The sequence below is a fragment of the Lolium rigidum genome, chromosome 7 (genome assembly GCF_022539505.1).
Source record: "Lolium rigidum isolate FL_2022 chromosome 7, APGP_CSIRO_Lrig_0.1, whole genome shotgun sequence".
In the NCBI taxonomy this organism is placed as follows: Eukaryota; Viridiplantae; Streptophyta; class Magnoliopsida; order Poales; family Poaceae; genus Lolium; species Lolium rigidum.
This window is the reverse complement of record NC_061514.1, coordinates 326,833,828-326,851,044: the sequence shown is the minus strand read 5'-3', so window position 1 is coordinate 326,851,044 and position 17,217 is coordinate 326,833,828. Positions and strand designations below refer to the sequence as shown.

The following is a 17,217-nucleotide window of genomic DNA, read 5'->3' as shown; positions in this document are numbered from 1 at the left end:
TCACTCCAAAGTAAATATGCAAAGCGGTGGAGCGTGTCTCACTCCAAAGTAAACATGAATGATGGGATCCAACTTTATTGAAAGTAAACACACAGAAAAAAGTAAAGACGCTCCAAGGATAACACATATCACATGAAGGAATAAAAATATAGCGTGTTGAAAAATGACCTGGTGCTTTTTTGTTGATGAAGAGGGGATGCCTTGGGCATCCCCAAGCTTTGACGCTTGTAATTCTTGGATATTTCTTGGGGGGTCCAGGGGAAATCCCCAAGCTTGAGCTCTTGTCCATGCTTCATCTTATTGCATCATTCTTTTTTCCCTACACTTGAAAACTTCCTTCACACAAAACTCAGCACAATTGATTAGCAACATTAGTGCAAATAAAAATATATCAAACCAGCAAGGCTTCAGTAATGGCACATATCAAACACTCATTTTAACATATTCTACTATAGCTACTTCCTCCCAAAGCTCTTTTTCACAAAGAACTCAAAAAGACGAAGTATAAGACGCAAATGCAAAACATCGCAGAAATCTGTCAAAACAGACCAGCAGGCAAAGATCGAAATTAAAGAAATAGTTCTATTGCTCAAATCTAAAAATGCTAAACTAACGAAAGTTAGCTAACATACTGGGGCATAAGAACAAAAATTTGTAGCTCAAAATAACGTTCTGCCGATTTTTAAGAATGTTTTTCGTGACCAGCACAGATTCTGTTTCAGAATTGTAAATACCCCAAACACTGCTTTCTTTCTATTAGAGGCTACCGTTGGCACAAAACGAAATAAAAACGATAAGGAGAGGTTATTACAGTAGCAATAACTTGCAAGACTCAACAAAGCAAAATAACAGAAATAAAACATGGATTGTCTCCCATAAGCGCTTTTCTTTAACGCCTTTGAGATAGACGCAGAAAGGATGCAAATCAAGTATTGTGAAGAGGTGACTCATCAAGATCAATTACTTCTTCCAAAACACAATTTGTATCATCAAGTACCTTAGACACTTCTGAAGATTCAACATGCAATTTACTCTTAGTTGCACTAAAAGTTTTATCAAATTTAAACATATCACGGATTTTTGGTTTGGGTGCCTTAGGGACATACATAAATTTTTGTTCTTTCCCAACAAAAGCTCTCTCCTTTTTGAAACCAAGAGAGGAAAAAATTGATCTCAAAGTTTCCATAGCTTCTTCAAGTTTACCAATTCTAATAGTTATATCATCATTTGCAATGCTACCCTCCAAAACATCAATTTTTTATTCATTCCTCCTATCAACTCATTAGTATGTATAGCATCAAAAAGTAAATTTGGCAAACTTTTCTCTAAAGAATCTAGTCTTTTTACCACCTCTTCTAAAGTGATCTTAGTTTTAGCAACATTAATGGGAGGACTTCCTACTAAACTTTCAATTAAAACATAGGCTTCCGAAGCGGGAGCACCTAGGAAATTACCACCAATAAGAGTATCTAGAACATATCTATTCCAAGTAGAAATACCAACATAAAATTTCCTAAGAAGAATCATAGTAGAATATTTCTTAGTACATCTATGATGAGCATCACATATTCTATACAAAGCATCTTTCAAACTTTCACCCCGTGGTTCTTAAAAGTACGAATCTCAACTTCAGTGACATTCATTTTGCAAAGTAAAGTAAACAACACAAATAAAAACTATACTATTTTTTTTGGATTTTCGATATAAAATGCAAACAAGATAAAAATAAAGTATGCAAGCAAAACAATAACGAAGTAAAAGAGTTGAGAGTGAGAGACTCCCTCGCAGAAGAGATGCTTTTCTCCCCGGCAACGGCGCCAGAAAAAGTCTTTGTAATATCCCAGGTATTGGGGTTACAAAAATAGAGTAAACAGATGTGTGCATTGCATTCATGCATAGAAAATCTGGGAAATTTTCGCGCTTTAAAGTAAAACAGATCCACGATAGCGAAGTTTCACTTGACCTTGGTGGAATTGAAGTAGCTCATCAAGTCAAGCGCTATAAACCTCAATGTAACTTTACTAAAACTTTGTTTTGGGTAGAGATGATTTGATCTAAGGGGTTAGATCAAATGGAATTAAAACCAACACAAGAACATATGAATCAAGGAACAATTACTTGGATCTTATTAAAGATCATAACATTGAATTCCTTGCCATAACCTATGAACATCAATCTATTTGGAAATCAAGTAACAATAATTGGAGAAACTATTCTTCACTTATCTTCTCCATGTCTTAAACTAATCCATGCACTTATCATAAACCCTATGATATCCATTCTACTGTAACCTTGGAAACAAGACAAGGAGATTCAACTTAAGAAATATATATTCTTCCCTATTCCAAATAGTTTTACATCAAACCTAGAAAGGTGAGAGTTCTATTATAATTATTAAAGAAGCAATAACAAAACTTGAGTTAAACCTTGGATATACATCCAAGTATTCAAATCATCATCTTCAAGACAACCCTAGAGAGAGATAACCATTAATGTTAAACATAGATCTTGATGATCACATCAACCTCTATGGAGCCTAATATTAGGTTAGCATTGAAGTCCTTCCCAAATGAGAGAGACCATCCATACTAATCCTAGTTCTATCTATTCAAATATCCAAATGGTTAAACCATCAGTTCTTGAGGGAACTTTAAGTAAATATCTCGGGCATTTCCCTGGGATATAAAACTATTGAGACAACCATGACCATGACCATCCTAGAAAGTAAAATAGAAGTGATATATCCTAGTTGATCAAGACAATGCTTGATCATGGAAGTGAGAACCCATTCCATTAGAAATAATTTAGGAAGCCAAACCTTGATCATTATAAATTGAGTGATGATCATAAACTCTAAGAACTTGAGGTAAAGATATCAAGAACAAGTGGATCATGTCTAACCATGATCATGCTCTTGAAGTATGTGAGGATAAGTTAAACCCTACTAGAATAAGTAGATTTCATTCCCACATGAAATTATAGGAAGATAACTAGTAAGCAACCCTAGGTTTATATCTTATCTTTTACTTGTGAACCATTTGGTGATCATAAGTAGAATCCTACCATACCTATATTTCATTAATTAATCAATTAAGAACCTAAGAAAACCTTAGAGTAAAACTCCATATTTAATATGGTGAGAAACCATTCATCCATAAGACCAAAGTTAACTATAAAAAGAACTATAACCAATGTAGTTAATTTAATGATAAATTAAGGATAATAATTGTAGTTAATTGGTAGAAGATAAAACCAATTCTCAAATCCTTAATAATTAAAGGAGCACATGAAATAATAAGCAAGTAACCATTTTACCATGCATTGGGGAGATTAAACCTAGCACATGCAATATGATGTCATCCCAATTCTATAAATTAGAATTGTATCTCAACCCTAGTTTACACACCACTATGGAGATTGCAATATAAACCTAGACCATAATTGTGAATCAAACCCATGGCCATTAGGTAAATATCCTTAGAACCCTAGCATTGCACTCTCATGCTTAATTACTAAACATAAGAGACATCTAATGCTAAGTCCTATAGTTAAAACCCACAAATGGTGATCAACTATTTATCTTTGTAACCAAGATCAATCATGATGGAACCAATATCTACTCTAGATCCTTTCAAGTGTATTAAATTATAGTGTTAATCACTTTACAAGTGGGATTGTAATGGAAATCATACAAGATCCTAATAGCATTAATGCTCACATAAAATCATATGTGAACGAACCAACTTCTCAAATAAGAAACCAACCCCTATTAACTAACTTTGAAATACTTTGAGTTGAGATTAACAACTCTATATAATTCCAAATAGATTTGATTCATATAGAAAAAGGAAATTAAAATGAGAATATAAATTCATGTCTATATTGCTATCTTGGATAAAATCACAAGTATGTGATATAATTCAATCATAAAAATACATTAGTTTCAAATGGAACATGGGTGTAATAGTCATTACACAACATCCCAAATGGAATTAGCATATAAGATACACTGCAAAATAGAAAGGAAATTCAAATATAGAATTCAAAACAGAAATTATAAAACGAAAGAAAAAAAAAAGAGAGAAAGAGAAACCTTACCTGGACCTTGACGGCGAAGGAGCCCAGCATCAGCCCACCTTGGCAACCTAGCACCACGGCCCGAGTAGCAGCCCAGCCCAGCCAACTTACCTCTTCGGCAAAAAAATAAAAGGAGGAGGTCGTCCTCATCTCTTCCCCGCGCACAAAGGCCACCTCGATGCCGTGGCCAGCTTCTTCTCTCGCTGGCGAGCTCCCAGCGATCGGCGTCGTGACGAGGCACCCTTCGACGCCCTATAAAAGCTCCAGCACGAACAACTGCGTCGAGTTCTTCTTCCTCGTCTCCAATTCTTCCCCATGCCCGAAACCCTAACTAGCCGCGGCCATCTTCGCCGCCGGTAGGAGCCTCCCGAGACCCCGCCGTGGATACCATCGTGATCGCCATCCTCAACTCGCTCATCGTATGCCAAAGGAATCGACCCGGAGCATCCCGTAGCGTCGCCGACAACCTCGTCTTCTCCGACGACGGAGCCGACGATTCCGGCGATGCCGGTCATCCCATTGCTTCGCCGACAAGCTCTGCGTGCTCGCGGTGAGCCACTCGACCCGCGTAGCCTGCATAGCTCGCTTGATTACTCGCCGTAGTGCCGCCGCCTCGTTCTCCCGTGAGCTGCCGCCGCTCGGCCTCGCCGGCGAGCGAGCTATGGCGACCATTTTGGAGCGGCGCCGCCACCATATGGTTTTCCTTGGCGTGCTGGTTCGATTAGTGTACGTAGTCCGTCCGCGCGAGCCCCGAATCGCCGCCATCGTCGGCAACTGGCCGCCGGCCGGCAGCTCTCCATGCCACCTCGTCTCCACCATGGCACTGACGTGGCCCTTGGCCCACCCGTCAGTGTCCCTGTGGGTAGACAACCCGAGTAAATTTAGCAGTTTCGTTGTATTTCAAAATTCAATAAAACCTGCAACTTCAAATAAATGTAGAAAATTCATAAAAGCTCAGAAAAATACAAATAAGATATCAAAATTCTTATAAAAGAAAAATCTATCCAATAAAAATATAAAATCAATTTTATATTTTTAATAAAAATTCAATTATTTAATACTTGCTATTTAAGCCTTTAATTTAATTCAAAATTCAACTAAATTCAATAATTAGTAAACCTTCTAAAATTAATAAAAACCAGTAAGCAAATCAGGAAAATATTAAAACTAAATTTCCTTTGCCTATAATTTATTAAATCCTTAATAGGAGGATTTAAACCATAATTAATAATTACCTTAAGTATTAATTATTTAAAAATAATAAAAGGACAAATCCAATATTATTTTAATTTCAAAGTTATTAATAACTTCAACTTTATTAATGAAGTTATTAATCCAAGAATTATAGGGTAATTAGGAAACCCTAGTTCCATTATAAAACAAAGTAATAACCCCATAATTTCATGTGGGATCCTAAAACCCTAATGCCATTTAGAACCTAGCTCCACTATTTCATTTGAACCCTAATTTACTTCTAAAACCTAAGTCCTAGATCCTCACATGTAATCATGGTGTTCTATTTTCATACATAGAATCATAACAGCAATTAAATACTTGCCATTCCACCTAAAATTGTAGGAGCCCTATTATCAATAATTTAGTAGTCCATGTAGGCATACCTATCCAACCTAATTGATCAAATAAGGGCAACCAAATGCAAACCCTAGCTCTTATCCTTAGAGATATCAATCTTAATTAACCATGCTTAGCATCACACCATTATGATGAACCCTAATAGCAACCATGCCCATTATCATGCACCACCTAACCATACTCCACTAAACCCCATTAGTGTAATATAATTATTAAACATCCTATTTAGGAAACCACTATTCCTTACTTAGTGAATCCAATAGCAAACCCTAGACAACCTCAACCCTAATTGATATACTTCTTATTATTTAAGAAGTATGTTCTTCAAAAGTTATTCTTTTGAAGTAAATAAAGAATCATCATCAACCATGCTTATAAGGACCCATAAACCCTAGCTAGCTATCACCAATAAGATGAACAAGTCCTGATAGCAACCTTGTATGAATAATTGCTTAAGATGTCCAGACTTAACTCAACCTTACAAGCCCTAGGTGTTGAAGAATCCAACTAGGTTGTGATCCATCTACAACTTACCCCAGAAACCAATTAGAACCATAGAAAACCATAGAACCCTACCAACCTAATTATCATACTTGTTCTTCATAAAAGAACATGTTCTCCAAAAGTTATTCTCTTGAATCATATAATAAGTAATCATCAACCATGCATTATAGGACATAAAATTGACAACTGCTCTTTACTTATTATACAACTACTATTCCTGGTTGTGTATGATTGTTACTATTCATTTTGCCCCCTGCTTATAATTCTAAAACAACACAACCCTGAATAAGAACCTTGTTTGCAAATCACTCTAAAAGTGCAACACACCCTAAACCAATCATTACAACTCACTGATCCTAAATCATCGGGGTTAGGACACGCTTAGAACGATTGCATCTCATACTTATGCATTATTGCATCATTGCCAATCTTTTAAACATCGTCCTTACCGGACGATGATGCTATTTCAGAATTTGGAGTTATTACGCATCAAAGACCTTGTCTGCATAATCTTGCAGCCAAGAAAGGCAAGTTCATCGCTTGCTCATGTCATTTTTGAGTATCTTTATCAAATTACTTGCAAAGTACTATGATTACCACTATTGCATAAAAACCAAAACCACTACTTTCATAACTATGAATATGACTATGTGGTGGGCAATGGAACCATGGATTGTGTTGATATGGTGGAGGTTCCATTGCAAGGGTTAATATCCATCTAGGATTAAACAACAAATGTCGTCCAGTGATTCTTGTGCCGTAATACCCGTGTTAACCATAAGATCCGGAGTGGGACGGAGTAGTCAAAAGTGTTTCCACCTCTCGTACATCAACGGATGCGCTCTACCGTAGACACTTGTATCTGTCGAGGGCGAGCGGTTGGCTGGGGAAGCCTTAAGTCCCCACGGCATAGTCTTACGTAGACACTTGTCGCTTGAAGAACAAGCGGTTGGGTGGGGATGCCTTCTAAGTCCCCACGGTATTGCGGTCTATGATGGGTTGCAGCTACCGGCGAAGGAGTTTGGTTAACGAGTCCCAAACTGTTGTCGTGGTCGGGGTCCACCCGTGAGTGGGAATAATGGGACCGGTGAGGACCCAGGGTCGGGGTATGCAACAAAGGGTGGGTGTGCAAGGTAGCGGAGGAACATGATTGGCTAGACCTTATACCGGGCCTCACACCATAGGAAGTGTGGACAAGCACATGCAGCCTGGTTGGCACCAAGGTTAAGATCTCTTATGGGTAAAGCAACACACCTCTCGCAGAGTGTAATGAATCGTGACCTGTCACTCCCTGTTCCGGGATATGGAACTGCGAACGCTGCCGGAAAGGAGCTCCATGAAGTTCTAGTAAACCGGTGAAGGCTGACGGACATAGTTCTTCTGAATAAAAGCAACCTCTTGAAGAAATGGTTATGAAAACCTGCATTGGTATTAGACTTTCTGGTGTAGCTAGTGCATTAAACACCTCTTTCCTATAATAAACTTGTTGAGTACGCTCGTACTCATCCCACTCTTAAATCCCCTGCTTAGATATGGAGGCATCGAAGGAGGATCTACAGTGCAACTCGAAGGTCGAGGAGTCAACAACTACTTCAAGAGACAAGACCCTGTCAGAAGAGTCAAATACACATCCAACAAGGAGAAAACCTAGATTAGCCATAGAAGGAAAATATCTTCCTAAACCTAGCTCCTATTTAGTTAGAATCTATTCACAGCCTCTATAGCTAGTTAAATACTCTACAAATAGAGTCCGTGATAAGACTAGACTACGAGTCGTTCTTCTGGAGTTATTTGCAGTTTTACCTCATTGTAAAGTAGGAGGCTGTGATGATCTTATGTAACAGAGTAAATGTTGTAATTCTATAGACATACCTTGGACTCGCATATGTTTCTGTTGTACCACTCTGAGCGATATAATACTAGTGGAACGGTGTTCCATGAGTATTATATTAGACTTGCATACTACACCATGCAGTGGTATGCCGGGTCACCACAGTCTTGCTGGGCGCGAAGTTGATGAAGGAGAATTTGTGCACAACAGTGAGTGGAAACCCAAGAGGAAGGTATGATGAGCACAGCAGGAAGTTTTCCCTCAGTAAGAAACCAAGGTTTATCGACCAGTAGGAGAAAAACGTTCTCTCCCGAGGTGTTGCAAACCAACTCGTGGCAGTGCGCACTGCCGGTGTCAGCAGCAACGTGGAGACCTGCACACAAACAACCAAGTACTTTGTCCACAACTTTCAGCAAGGTTGTCAAGCTCACTGGTTTTGTTGAAAACAAAGGATTAAATGAACCGTGTGGAAGAAGAATTGTTTGCAGAGAACAGAACAGGAAAATCTCACCAAATAAACACCCACGCCCTCGGCAAGTTTAGACATGGCGAGGTAATGAAGAAAACTATGGCTCGATGGTGCAATACCAACGACGGAGCCGATGTTAAATCCAGAGCTTACATGATGAGTTCATCGAAGAAGAATTTAACCGTGTAGATTCATGGATTACTAAAATTTGTGCACGAGATGAAGAGATGTAACAAAAGAAGATGTTGGCCAAAGTAAAAAATGTGGTGTACATGTAACCTGGTGGAGAGTGGGCAGTCAACTAGTTATACTAGTTTGTATGCATTTTGGTGTTGTAATTTAGATACTTGGAGACTTGGATGGGGATGAAGGCAATCCCGTCAAAGTGATCTTGAGAGTCGTCTTCGTCGTCGTCCATTGGTTTCTAGCGCACACTGTTATAGGGACGATGGATAGCAGCGTTTTGCTCCTGGCATCGACCTTGATCATCCATATCCTGATGTCCTCTGCATCCACGTCAAAGTGGCGAACCATTAGGCAGACGGCATCGTCGTCGTCCATGCTGAGGATGGGGAACTTGGGCGTGACGCGCGGGAGGCCCCCGTAGCCTGGGAGGGCCCATAGCTCATCGGAGTGGAGCATGCCGTCGGTGGACCACTTCATGCTGTCCATGTCCAGTGTCCAGGTGGTGAGCGTGAAGGAGAAACGGGAGCGCGGGCAGCGGCTCTCTAGGATCCCGCCGCAGCAGCAGCGGTGGTCGACGCTGACGAACCTCAAGTCACCGCCGGCGGTGGTGGCAATGTTCCGGGCGTTCTTGAAAGGCTGCTGCAGATCACGCTGGGCCCGCCCTTGGTTGGGGTCGAGGGGCAGCAGCACGTACTGGAGCATGGGTTCGTCGTCTAAGTCGAACATGTCGCAGAGCAGAAGGCCACGGAAGTAGTCACCCAGCAGAGGAAGTGGTCGCCAATGGGGACGACTGTGTAGGTCTCCCACCATTGGTTCAGCTCGTCCCCTCTGGCGCCCTCGGCGTAGGCGACCGAGGGCCGCTTGCCCTCCCACACAAAGGGGAGGCTGTCGGAGCAGAGGACGCAGAGCTCAGCCGAGGCGGACACAACGATCAGCTGAGCCACAACGAGCTCGTCCTCCCCATGGCGCAGGAGGCATGTGTCTATCGAGCCCATCAGTCGCGGCTCGCGCGACCTCCTCCGCGAGTCGCCTCCCTCCCCGCTTGCTCGCGTTGGAGTTTTTGCAAGAAACTAGTGGCACTGATAGCAACGACGGGGCTACTAGTGCCACTAATGGCAACGGGACTACTGCTGGCACCGAGGGCGCAAAACTGAAGAAAAAGCGCAGCGAGAGGCATCGAAACAAGATCGACAATATAACATATACTTCTTCGAAGTAAGCCTTGCCAATGGTGAGCCTATTCGGCCGCCCTCAGTTGCAGCTAGTTATGACGGCCAATATGTCAATATGGATGTATTCTTCGAGATACTGTTTTGATCAACGAGGAGAACATTAGGAAGAATGCAGAATTATGTGTCAGCCTTATCTCGAAGTTGCACAAACGGTACACATTCCCACACCCTCACAACAACGAGAGTCTCACCAAATAAACACCCACACCCTCGGCAAGTTTAGACATGGCGAGATAATGAAGAAAACTATGGCACGATGGCGCAATACCAACGACGGAGCCGATGTTAAATCCAGAGCTTACATGATGAGTTCACCGAAGAAGAATTTAACCATGTAGATTCATGGATTACTAAAATTTGTGCACGAGATGAAGAGATGTAACAAAAGAAGATGTTGGCCAAAGTAAAAAATGTGGTGTACATGTAACCTGGTGGAAAGTGGGCAGTCAACTAGTTATACTAGTTTGTATGCATCCTGGTGTTGTAATTTAGATACTTGGAAACTTGGCTGGGGACGAAGCCAATCCCGTCAAAGTGATCTTGAGATCCATCTTCGTCGTCGTCCATTGGTTTGTAGCGCGCACAGTTATAGGGGACGATGGATAGCAGCGTTTTGCTCCTGACATCGACCTTGATCATCCATATCCTGATGTCCTCTGCATCCACGTCGTAGTGGCGAACCATGAGGCAGACGGTGGCATCGTCGTCCATGCTGAGGATGGGGAACTCGGGCGTGACGCGCGGGAGGCCCTCATAGCCTGGGAGGGCCCAGAGCTCGTCGGAGTGGAGCATGCCATCGGTGGACCACGTCATGCTGTCCATGCCCAGGGTCCAGGTGGTGAGTGTGAAGGAGAAACGGGAGCGCGGGCAGCTGCTCTCTAGGAGCCCGCCGCAGCAGCAGCGGCGGTCGATGCTGACGAACCTCACGTCGCCGCTGGCGGTGGTGCCAATGTTTCGGGCGTTCTTGAAAGGCTGCTGCAAATCACGCCGGGCCCGCCCTTGTTTGGGGTTGAGGGGCAGCGGCACGTACTGGAGCACGGGTTCGTCGTCCAGGTCGAACATGTCGCAGAGCAGAAGGCCGCGGAAGTAGTCTACCCAGCAGAGGAACTGGTCGCCGATGGGGACGACCGCGTCGGTCTCCCACCATTGGTTCAGCTCGTCCCCTCTGGCGCCCTCGGCGTAGGCGACCGAGGGCCGCTTGCTCTCCCACACAAAGGGGAGGCTGTCGGAGCGGAGGACGCAGAGCTCTGCCGAGACGGACATAACGATCAGCTGAGCCACGACGAGCTCGTCCTCCCCGCGGCGCAGGAGGCCTGTGTCTGTCGAGCCCATCAGTCGCGGCTCGCGCGACCTCCGCCGCGAGTCGCCTCCCTCCCATGGCATGGGCAGGTAGCAAGGCGGGAGAGGCGACATGGACGGCGGGCCGCCTCCTGCCCTGTACACGAAGTACTCGAACGGGGCAGATGAACCGAGATCGGTGCAGTCCCTGGACTGGACGAGGACGGAGTCGCCATGGGCGGCGCTGACCTCAGTGCGTTGCAATTGGTCAGCGTCGCGCACGTCCGGCCAGTCGAGAAACAGGGCGGAGTTGCCGGGCGGCGCCGCGAGATGGAAGGAGGCGTGGATGCGCTTGCCGGCGGAGCTGAGGCAGGACGCGACAGTGTCGTTTGCGTCGGCGGGGAAGCAGTGCCTCCTGCCCAGGCCGTGGTGGTTGAGCATCACCCAGCCAGGGTAGATGGCGGCCAGATCATCGGAGGGTTTGCTATCCATGGTTCCTGCGTGTCCTTGGAGATCACTTCTGTTTTGGCCTCCTCTTTATAGGATCATATCCAGAAAAAAAAAACTCCGATCCAAAATGAAAACCAAACTCTATAAAAACGTCAGGTCACCGGCTTATTCTGATTATTCTGAACGTCCAATAATGCTTTGAGATTCATGCAAAGACCCTTTTGCACACTGCATAATTCACCCTGACTTGACGTCTCATCCTGGCCTTTTATATTTTTCATCTTTTTTACAATTTCCGGAAATAATAATTGACAAAACAATATCATAAATAATACATAGTCGTCTCTAAAGAAGACGATGGAAAGTAATCATCCATGACCTAGACGAAAAAATCGTGGACGATTGGACCAATCAGGAGATATGCATGCCGTCTTAGGCCTAGACGAAAAAGGGAACTTATAATCCACAACTTGAAACGATAGGATCTATTGTCTAGGGCATAGATGATAGCGACCCTAACCGTTTGAAAGGCTCACGTTGTGGACCCAATTTTTGCGAAACACCGGGACTAATTTTCTAATATCCAGAAACTATGAAAAACTTATAATCCCCACCCAATAAAATAATGTATTAGCCATTTAGCCGAATCACAACAAAAATACATATGTGGTGTTTTGACATGAAACATAAGTTCATTTTCTAACCAAATGACGATAAGAAAAGCAGGGAAAAATATGGTAGCATAATCACATAACTAGTGCAATTCTACCTTAGAGATAAATGCAATTCTTTTTTTGTTGCAAAATGAGATAAATGCAATTCTATGTGCGAAGGAGGAGGGCACGCTGGCAGGAATACAAAAAGGGAAACCCTAGGTTGAAATTATGGTCTTAGGGCATCTTCAACGGGGCGATGCATATCGGACGCATTAAAGTGGTCGCGCGCGTCCGTTTGCGTTGCACTGCTGACATATTTTGACTGCGTGTCCGTTTGCGTCTGGGCATGCTCCCAGCAGGCGACCCATTTTTTGTTTTCCAATAATATTTAAAAATCATAATGTACTACAAACTACAGTCGATACAAGCCCTAGGCTACTTGCTGCCCGAGGGCTTGGCCCTGCCTGCTTCTCCGCCACCAGTCGTGCGGCTCGAAGAAGTCGACTAACGCCCTTTGCTCTGCCGCCCTCTCCTCCCGGGTAGGCGCACCAGGGTTATCAGATGACCATGAGATGTCGGAGGAGTCATCCTATGCGACGGCCGCCTCCCTGTGGCGTTCCATCTTGGCATCGAACGCCGCGTGGACCGCCCGCTCCTCCTATGCTTCCTGCTCCGCGTCAGCCATGAATTTCACGTCCCTGGCCGCGTCGAGGACGTTGTGGCTGCTTTCGTCGTCTTCCAACTCCTCGTCGGAGCTCTCGACCGGGGGAGGTGGACTCGGAGGTGGAGGCGCGGTAGCCTGGCCACGGTCGATGGTGCTCATGGCAAAGGTGGAGCTTGTGCGGCAGCGGCACTACAGTGGAGGTTGTGCGGCGGCTAGGGTTTTATGTGGGAGGAGATGAGATGCGCGCACCCCTGTTTATATAGGCCGGAGGCAGGCGACAGCCGCGGCACGCGTGACATCACCATTAGTTCATGCGTAGATGTAGGTGATGGCCCGCGCCACGCGAGGCATCGCCATTAACGTAGCCGCAGACTGTTGAAGCGACGCCTCGGCGCCAGTACTGGCGCGCATGAGAAGACGTATCGAGCTTGGGTCACTGCCAGGCGGACCCGACGAAACGTCCGCCAGACGCGAGCGGACACTCGGTGTGTCAGCGCAGCGTCCGCAGAAACGCATCCGAGACACATATTTGGGCTAGGTTTCCGTCGCCGCGGACAGCCCGGACACTATACGTCGGGCCGCTAGGCCTGGTCCCAGACGCATTTTCGGTCCACGCGTTGATACGTCTCAAACGTATCTATAATTTCTTATGTTCCATGCTAGTTTTATGACAATACTCACATGTTTTATATACACTTTATATCATTTTGATGCATTTTCCGGTACTAACCTATTAACAAGATGCCGAAGCGTCGGTTCTCGTTTTCTGCTGTTTTTGGTTTCAGAAATCCTACACAGGAAATATTCTCGGAATTGGACGAAACAAAAGCCCACGGTCTTATTTTCCATGGAGCCTTGCAGAACACCGAAGAGGAGACGAAGAGGGGCCACGAGGCGGCCACACCATAGGGGGGCGCGGCCCCACCCCTGGCCGCGCCACCATATGGGGTGGGCCCCTCGAGCGTCCCCCGACTCTGCCCCTTCGCCTATATAATCCTTCCGTGACGAAAACCCTAGTACCGAGAGCCACGATACGAGAAAAGTTACTGAGATGCCGCCGCCGTCAACCGCATCTCGGGGGGTTCTGAAGATCGCCTCCGGCACCCTGCCGGAGAGGGGAATCATCACCGGAGGCCTCTACATCACCATGCCCGCTTCCGGACTGATGCGTGAGTAGTTCATCCTTGGACTATGGGTCCATAGCAGTAGCTAGATGGTTGTCTTCTCCTATTATGCTATCATGTTTAGATCTTGTGAGCTGCCTATCATGATCAAGATCATCTATTTGTAATGCTACATGTTGTGTTTGTTGGGATCCGATGAATATGGAATACTATGTCAAGTTGATTATCGATCTATCATATATGTATTGTTTATGATCTTGCATGCTCTCTGTTGCAAGTAGAGGCTTTGGCCAAGTTGATACTTGTAGCTCCAAGAGGGGGTATTTATGCTCGATAGTTGGTTCATGTCTCCATTGAATCTGGGGGTGTGACAGCAACCCCTAAGGTTATGGATGTGCTGTTGCCACTAGGGATAAAACATCAATGCTTTGTCTAAGAATATTTGTATTGTTTACATTACGCACAGTACTTAATGCAATTGTCTGTTGTTTGCAACTTAATATTGGAAGGGGTGCGGATGCTAACCCGAAGGTGGACTTTTTAGGCATAGATGCATGTCTGGATAGCGGTCTATGTTCTTTGTCGTAATGCCCTAAGTAAATCTCATAGTAGTCATCATCATATGTATGTGCATTGTTATGCCCTCTCTATTTGTCAATTGCCCAAGCTGTAATTTGTTCACCCAACATGCTATTTATCTTATTGGAGAGACACCACTAGTGAACTGTGGACCCCGGTCAATTCTTTTACATCTGAAATACAACCTACTGCAATCATTGTTCTCTGTTGTTCTTTGCAAACAAACATCATTCTCCACACCATACGTTTAATCTTTTGTTTACAGCAAGCCGGTGAGATTGACAACCTCACTGTTAAGTTGGGGCAAAGTATTTTGATTTTGTTGTGCAGGTTCCACGTTGGCGCCGGAATCCCTGGTGTTGCGCCGCACTACACTCCTTCACCAATAACCTTCACGTGGCCTTCATCTCCTACTGGTTCGATAACCTTGGTTTCTTACTGAGGGAAAACTTGCTGCTGTACGCATCACACCTTCCTCTTGGGGTTCCCAACGGACGTGTGCTTCACGCGTCATCAAGACTTTTTCTGGCGCCGTTGCCGGGGAGATGAAGACACGCTGCAAGGGGAGTCTCTCACACCCAATCTCTTTACTTTGTTTATTGTCTTGCTTTATTTATTTTCTGTCTTGTTTGCTTTCCTTATATCAAAAACACACAAAAATTAGTTACTCGCATTTACTTTATCGTTTTACCCTTGTTTATTTCATCATGCTTCTCCCTGAGTTCACCTGGGGAGTACACTCTACCTCTCTCTCTGTTTTTATTTTATTTTGTTTTGCTTAGTTTACTTTTGTCTAGTTTGTTTTTATCTTGTTTTATTTTTCTTATATACCCGAAAATCCATAAAAATTTGAAAAACCGAAAAATTAAAATCTGTTGTTATGGAAGAACCCACAACCTGTATGGAGCTTATAGAATTATATATGAATTATAGAGAATCAAGAAAGGGTAAAGTCATGAGTGCCGTGTTAGAAAAATTGAATACAATTGCTAAAATCTTGCTTAAACGCTATGATATAAACTGTTGCTCTAAACAGAATACTAAACATCTTAAATTCCAATGTGGCTTTAGTGAAGAAGTTTTAATTGTGAACTATCATTGGAATAACTATATTCATCTTGGGTTCGAAGAAGTAGAACAATTTATTTTATTTATGGGAGCCTCTGAGATAGAATCGTTCATGGCTAAAAATTATGAAACTTGTATTGTTTGTAAGGACCTTAAGATTATGTCTCTTCTATCCTTGATTATTGCATAGAACATTACAGCAATAATCCTTATGTCATTGATTATAAAGAGAGACTCATTTATGCACAAGAATGCACTCACAATTTGCACGAACCTGTGAAAGAAGAAATTGATGAACCTGAAAGCTCATTGGATGAAAAAGAGGAGGAGAGTGATGAACCAAAGGAGGATGAATGTTATGTTCCTGTGGATTCTCTTGAAATATTCCCTATGAGTAAAACTTGTAAGAATAATTATGCTACTGTTGTCTATGATAATATATGCTATTTTGATAAATCTTATGATAATGCTTTGTTTGTGCCTGATATCGAAATGCATGGTACTAAAGAGTTTTGCTTAGCAAATGTTTATGATAAAGCTCTAGATGATGGTCATGTGTTACTTGATAATATTAATTGTACTACTAATGAAAATGAGATTGGAGAGGTCTTGACTTTATCTAGGAGTCCCATATCTCTTGAGAATGATCAATCATCTTGTTATAGATTTTTAAAAAGTGGGTTTGAAAGTTTTGATCCCACTATTCATGAGCTTGATAAAAATTATGTGTTTGTAGATCATGAAAAGCATGCTGTATGTGATAGTTATATTGTTGAGTTTGTTCATGATGCTACTGAAAATTATTATGAGAGAGGAAAATATGGTTGTAGAAATTTTCATGGTACTAAAACACCTATCTACATGCTGAAAATTTTGAAGTTACTCGTGTTTTATCTTCCTATGCTTATCACTTTGTTCTTCATGAATTTATTTGTGTACAAGATTTCTATGCATAGGAAGTTGGTTAGACTTAAATGTGTTTCGAATTTGCTTCTTGATGCTCCTTTTGCTTCATTTTCTATTTTCATGTGAGCATCATTAAAAATCTTTCTGCGCCTAGCTGAAAGGCGTTAAAGAAAAGCGCTTATGGGAGACAACCCATTTTATTTTATTTCTGCAATTTTTGTTTTATATTTGAGTCAAGGTGCTTGTTACTACTGTAGCAATATCTTTGTATCTTTACTTTATTGCATTGTTGTGCCAAGTAAAGTCTTTGATAGAGAGTTGATACTAGATTTGGATTTCTGCGCAGAAACAGATTTTTAGCTGTCATGAATTTGAGTTGATCTCTCTGTAAGAGAATCTAAAAATTCTGCAAAAATTCATGAGCAATCCTCAGATATGTACGCAACTTTCATTAAATTTGAGCTTCTTCATCTGAGCATGTTAAGTGCCTCGAAAAAATTCGTCTTTGCGGACTGTTCTGTTTTGACAGATCCTGCCTTTTATTTCACATTGCCTCTTTTACTGTGTTTGAGTGGATTTCTTTGCTCCATTAAATTTCAG

The 17,217-nt window shown here is 42.9% G+C and overlaps 1 protein-coding gene across 1 annotated transcript; it reads right to left on the bottom strand.

Annotated features, from left to right (window-relative positions):
• Positions 1-10,271: 10,271 nt before the first annotated feature.
• Positions 10,272-11,660, bottom strand: LOC124678456. The gene has a single exon (XM_047214346.1). It carries the CDS (start codon positions 11,609-11,611, stop codon positions 10,352-10,354), a length of 1,260 nt encoding a protein of 419 aa, XP_047070302.1. The 5' UTR covers positions 11,612-11,660; the 3' UTR covers positions 10,272-10,351.
• Between the last annotated feature and the right edge of the window lie 5,557 nt (positions 11,661-17,217).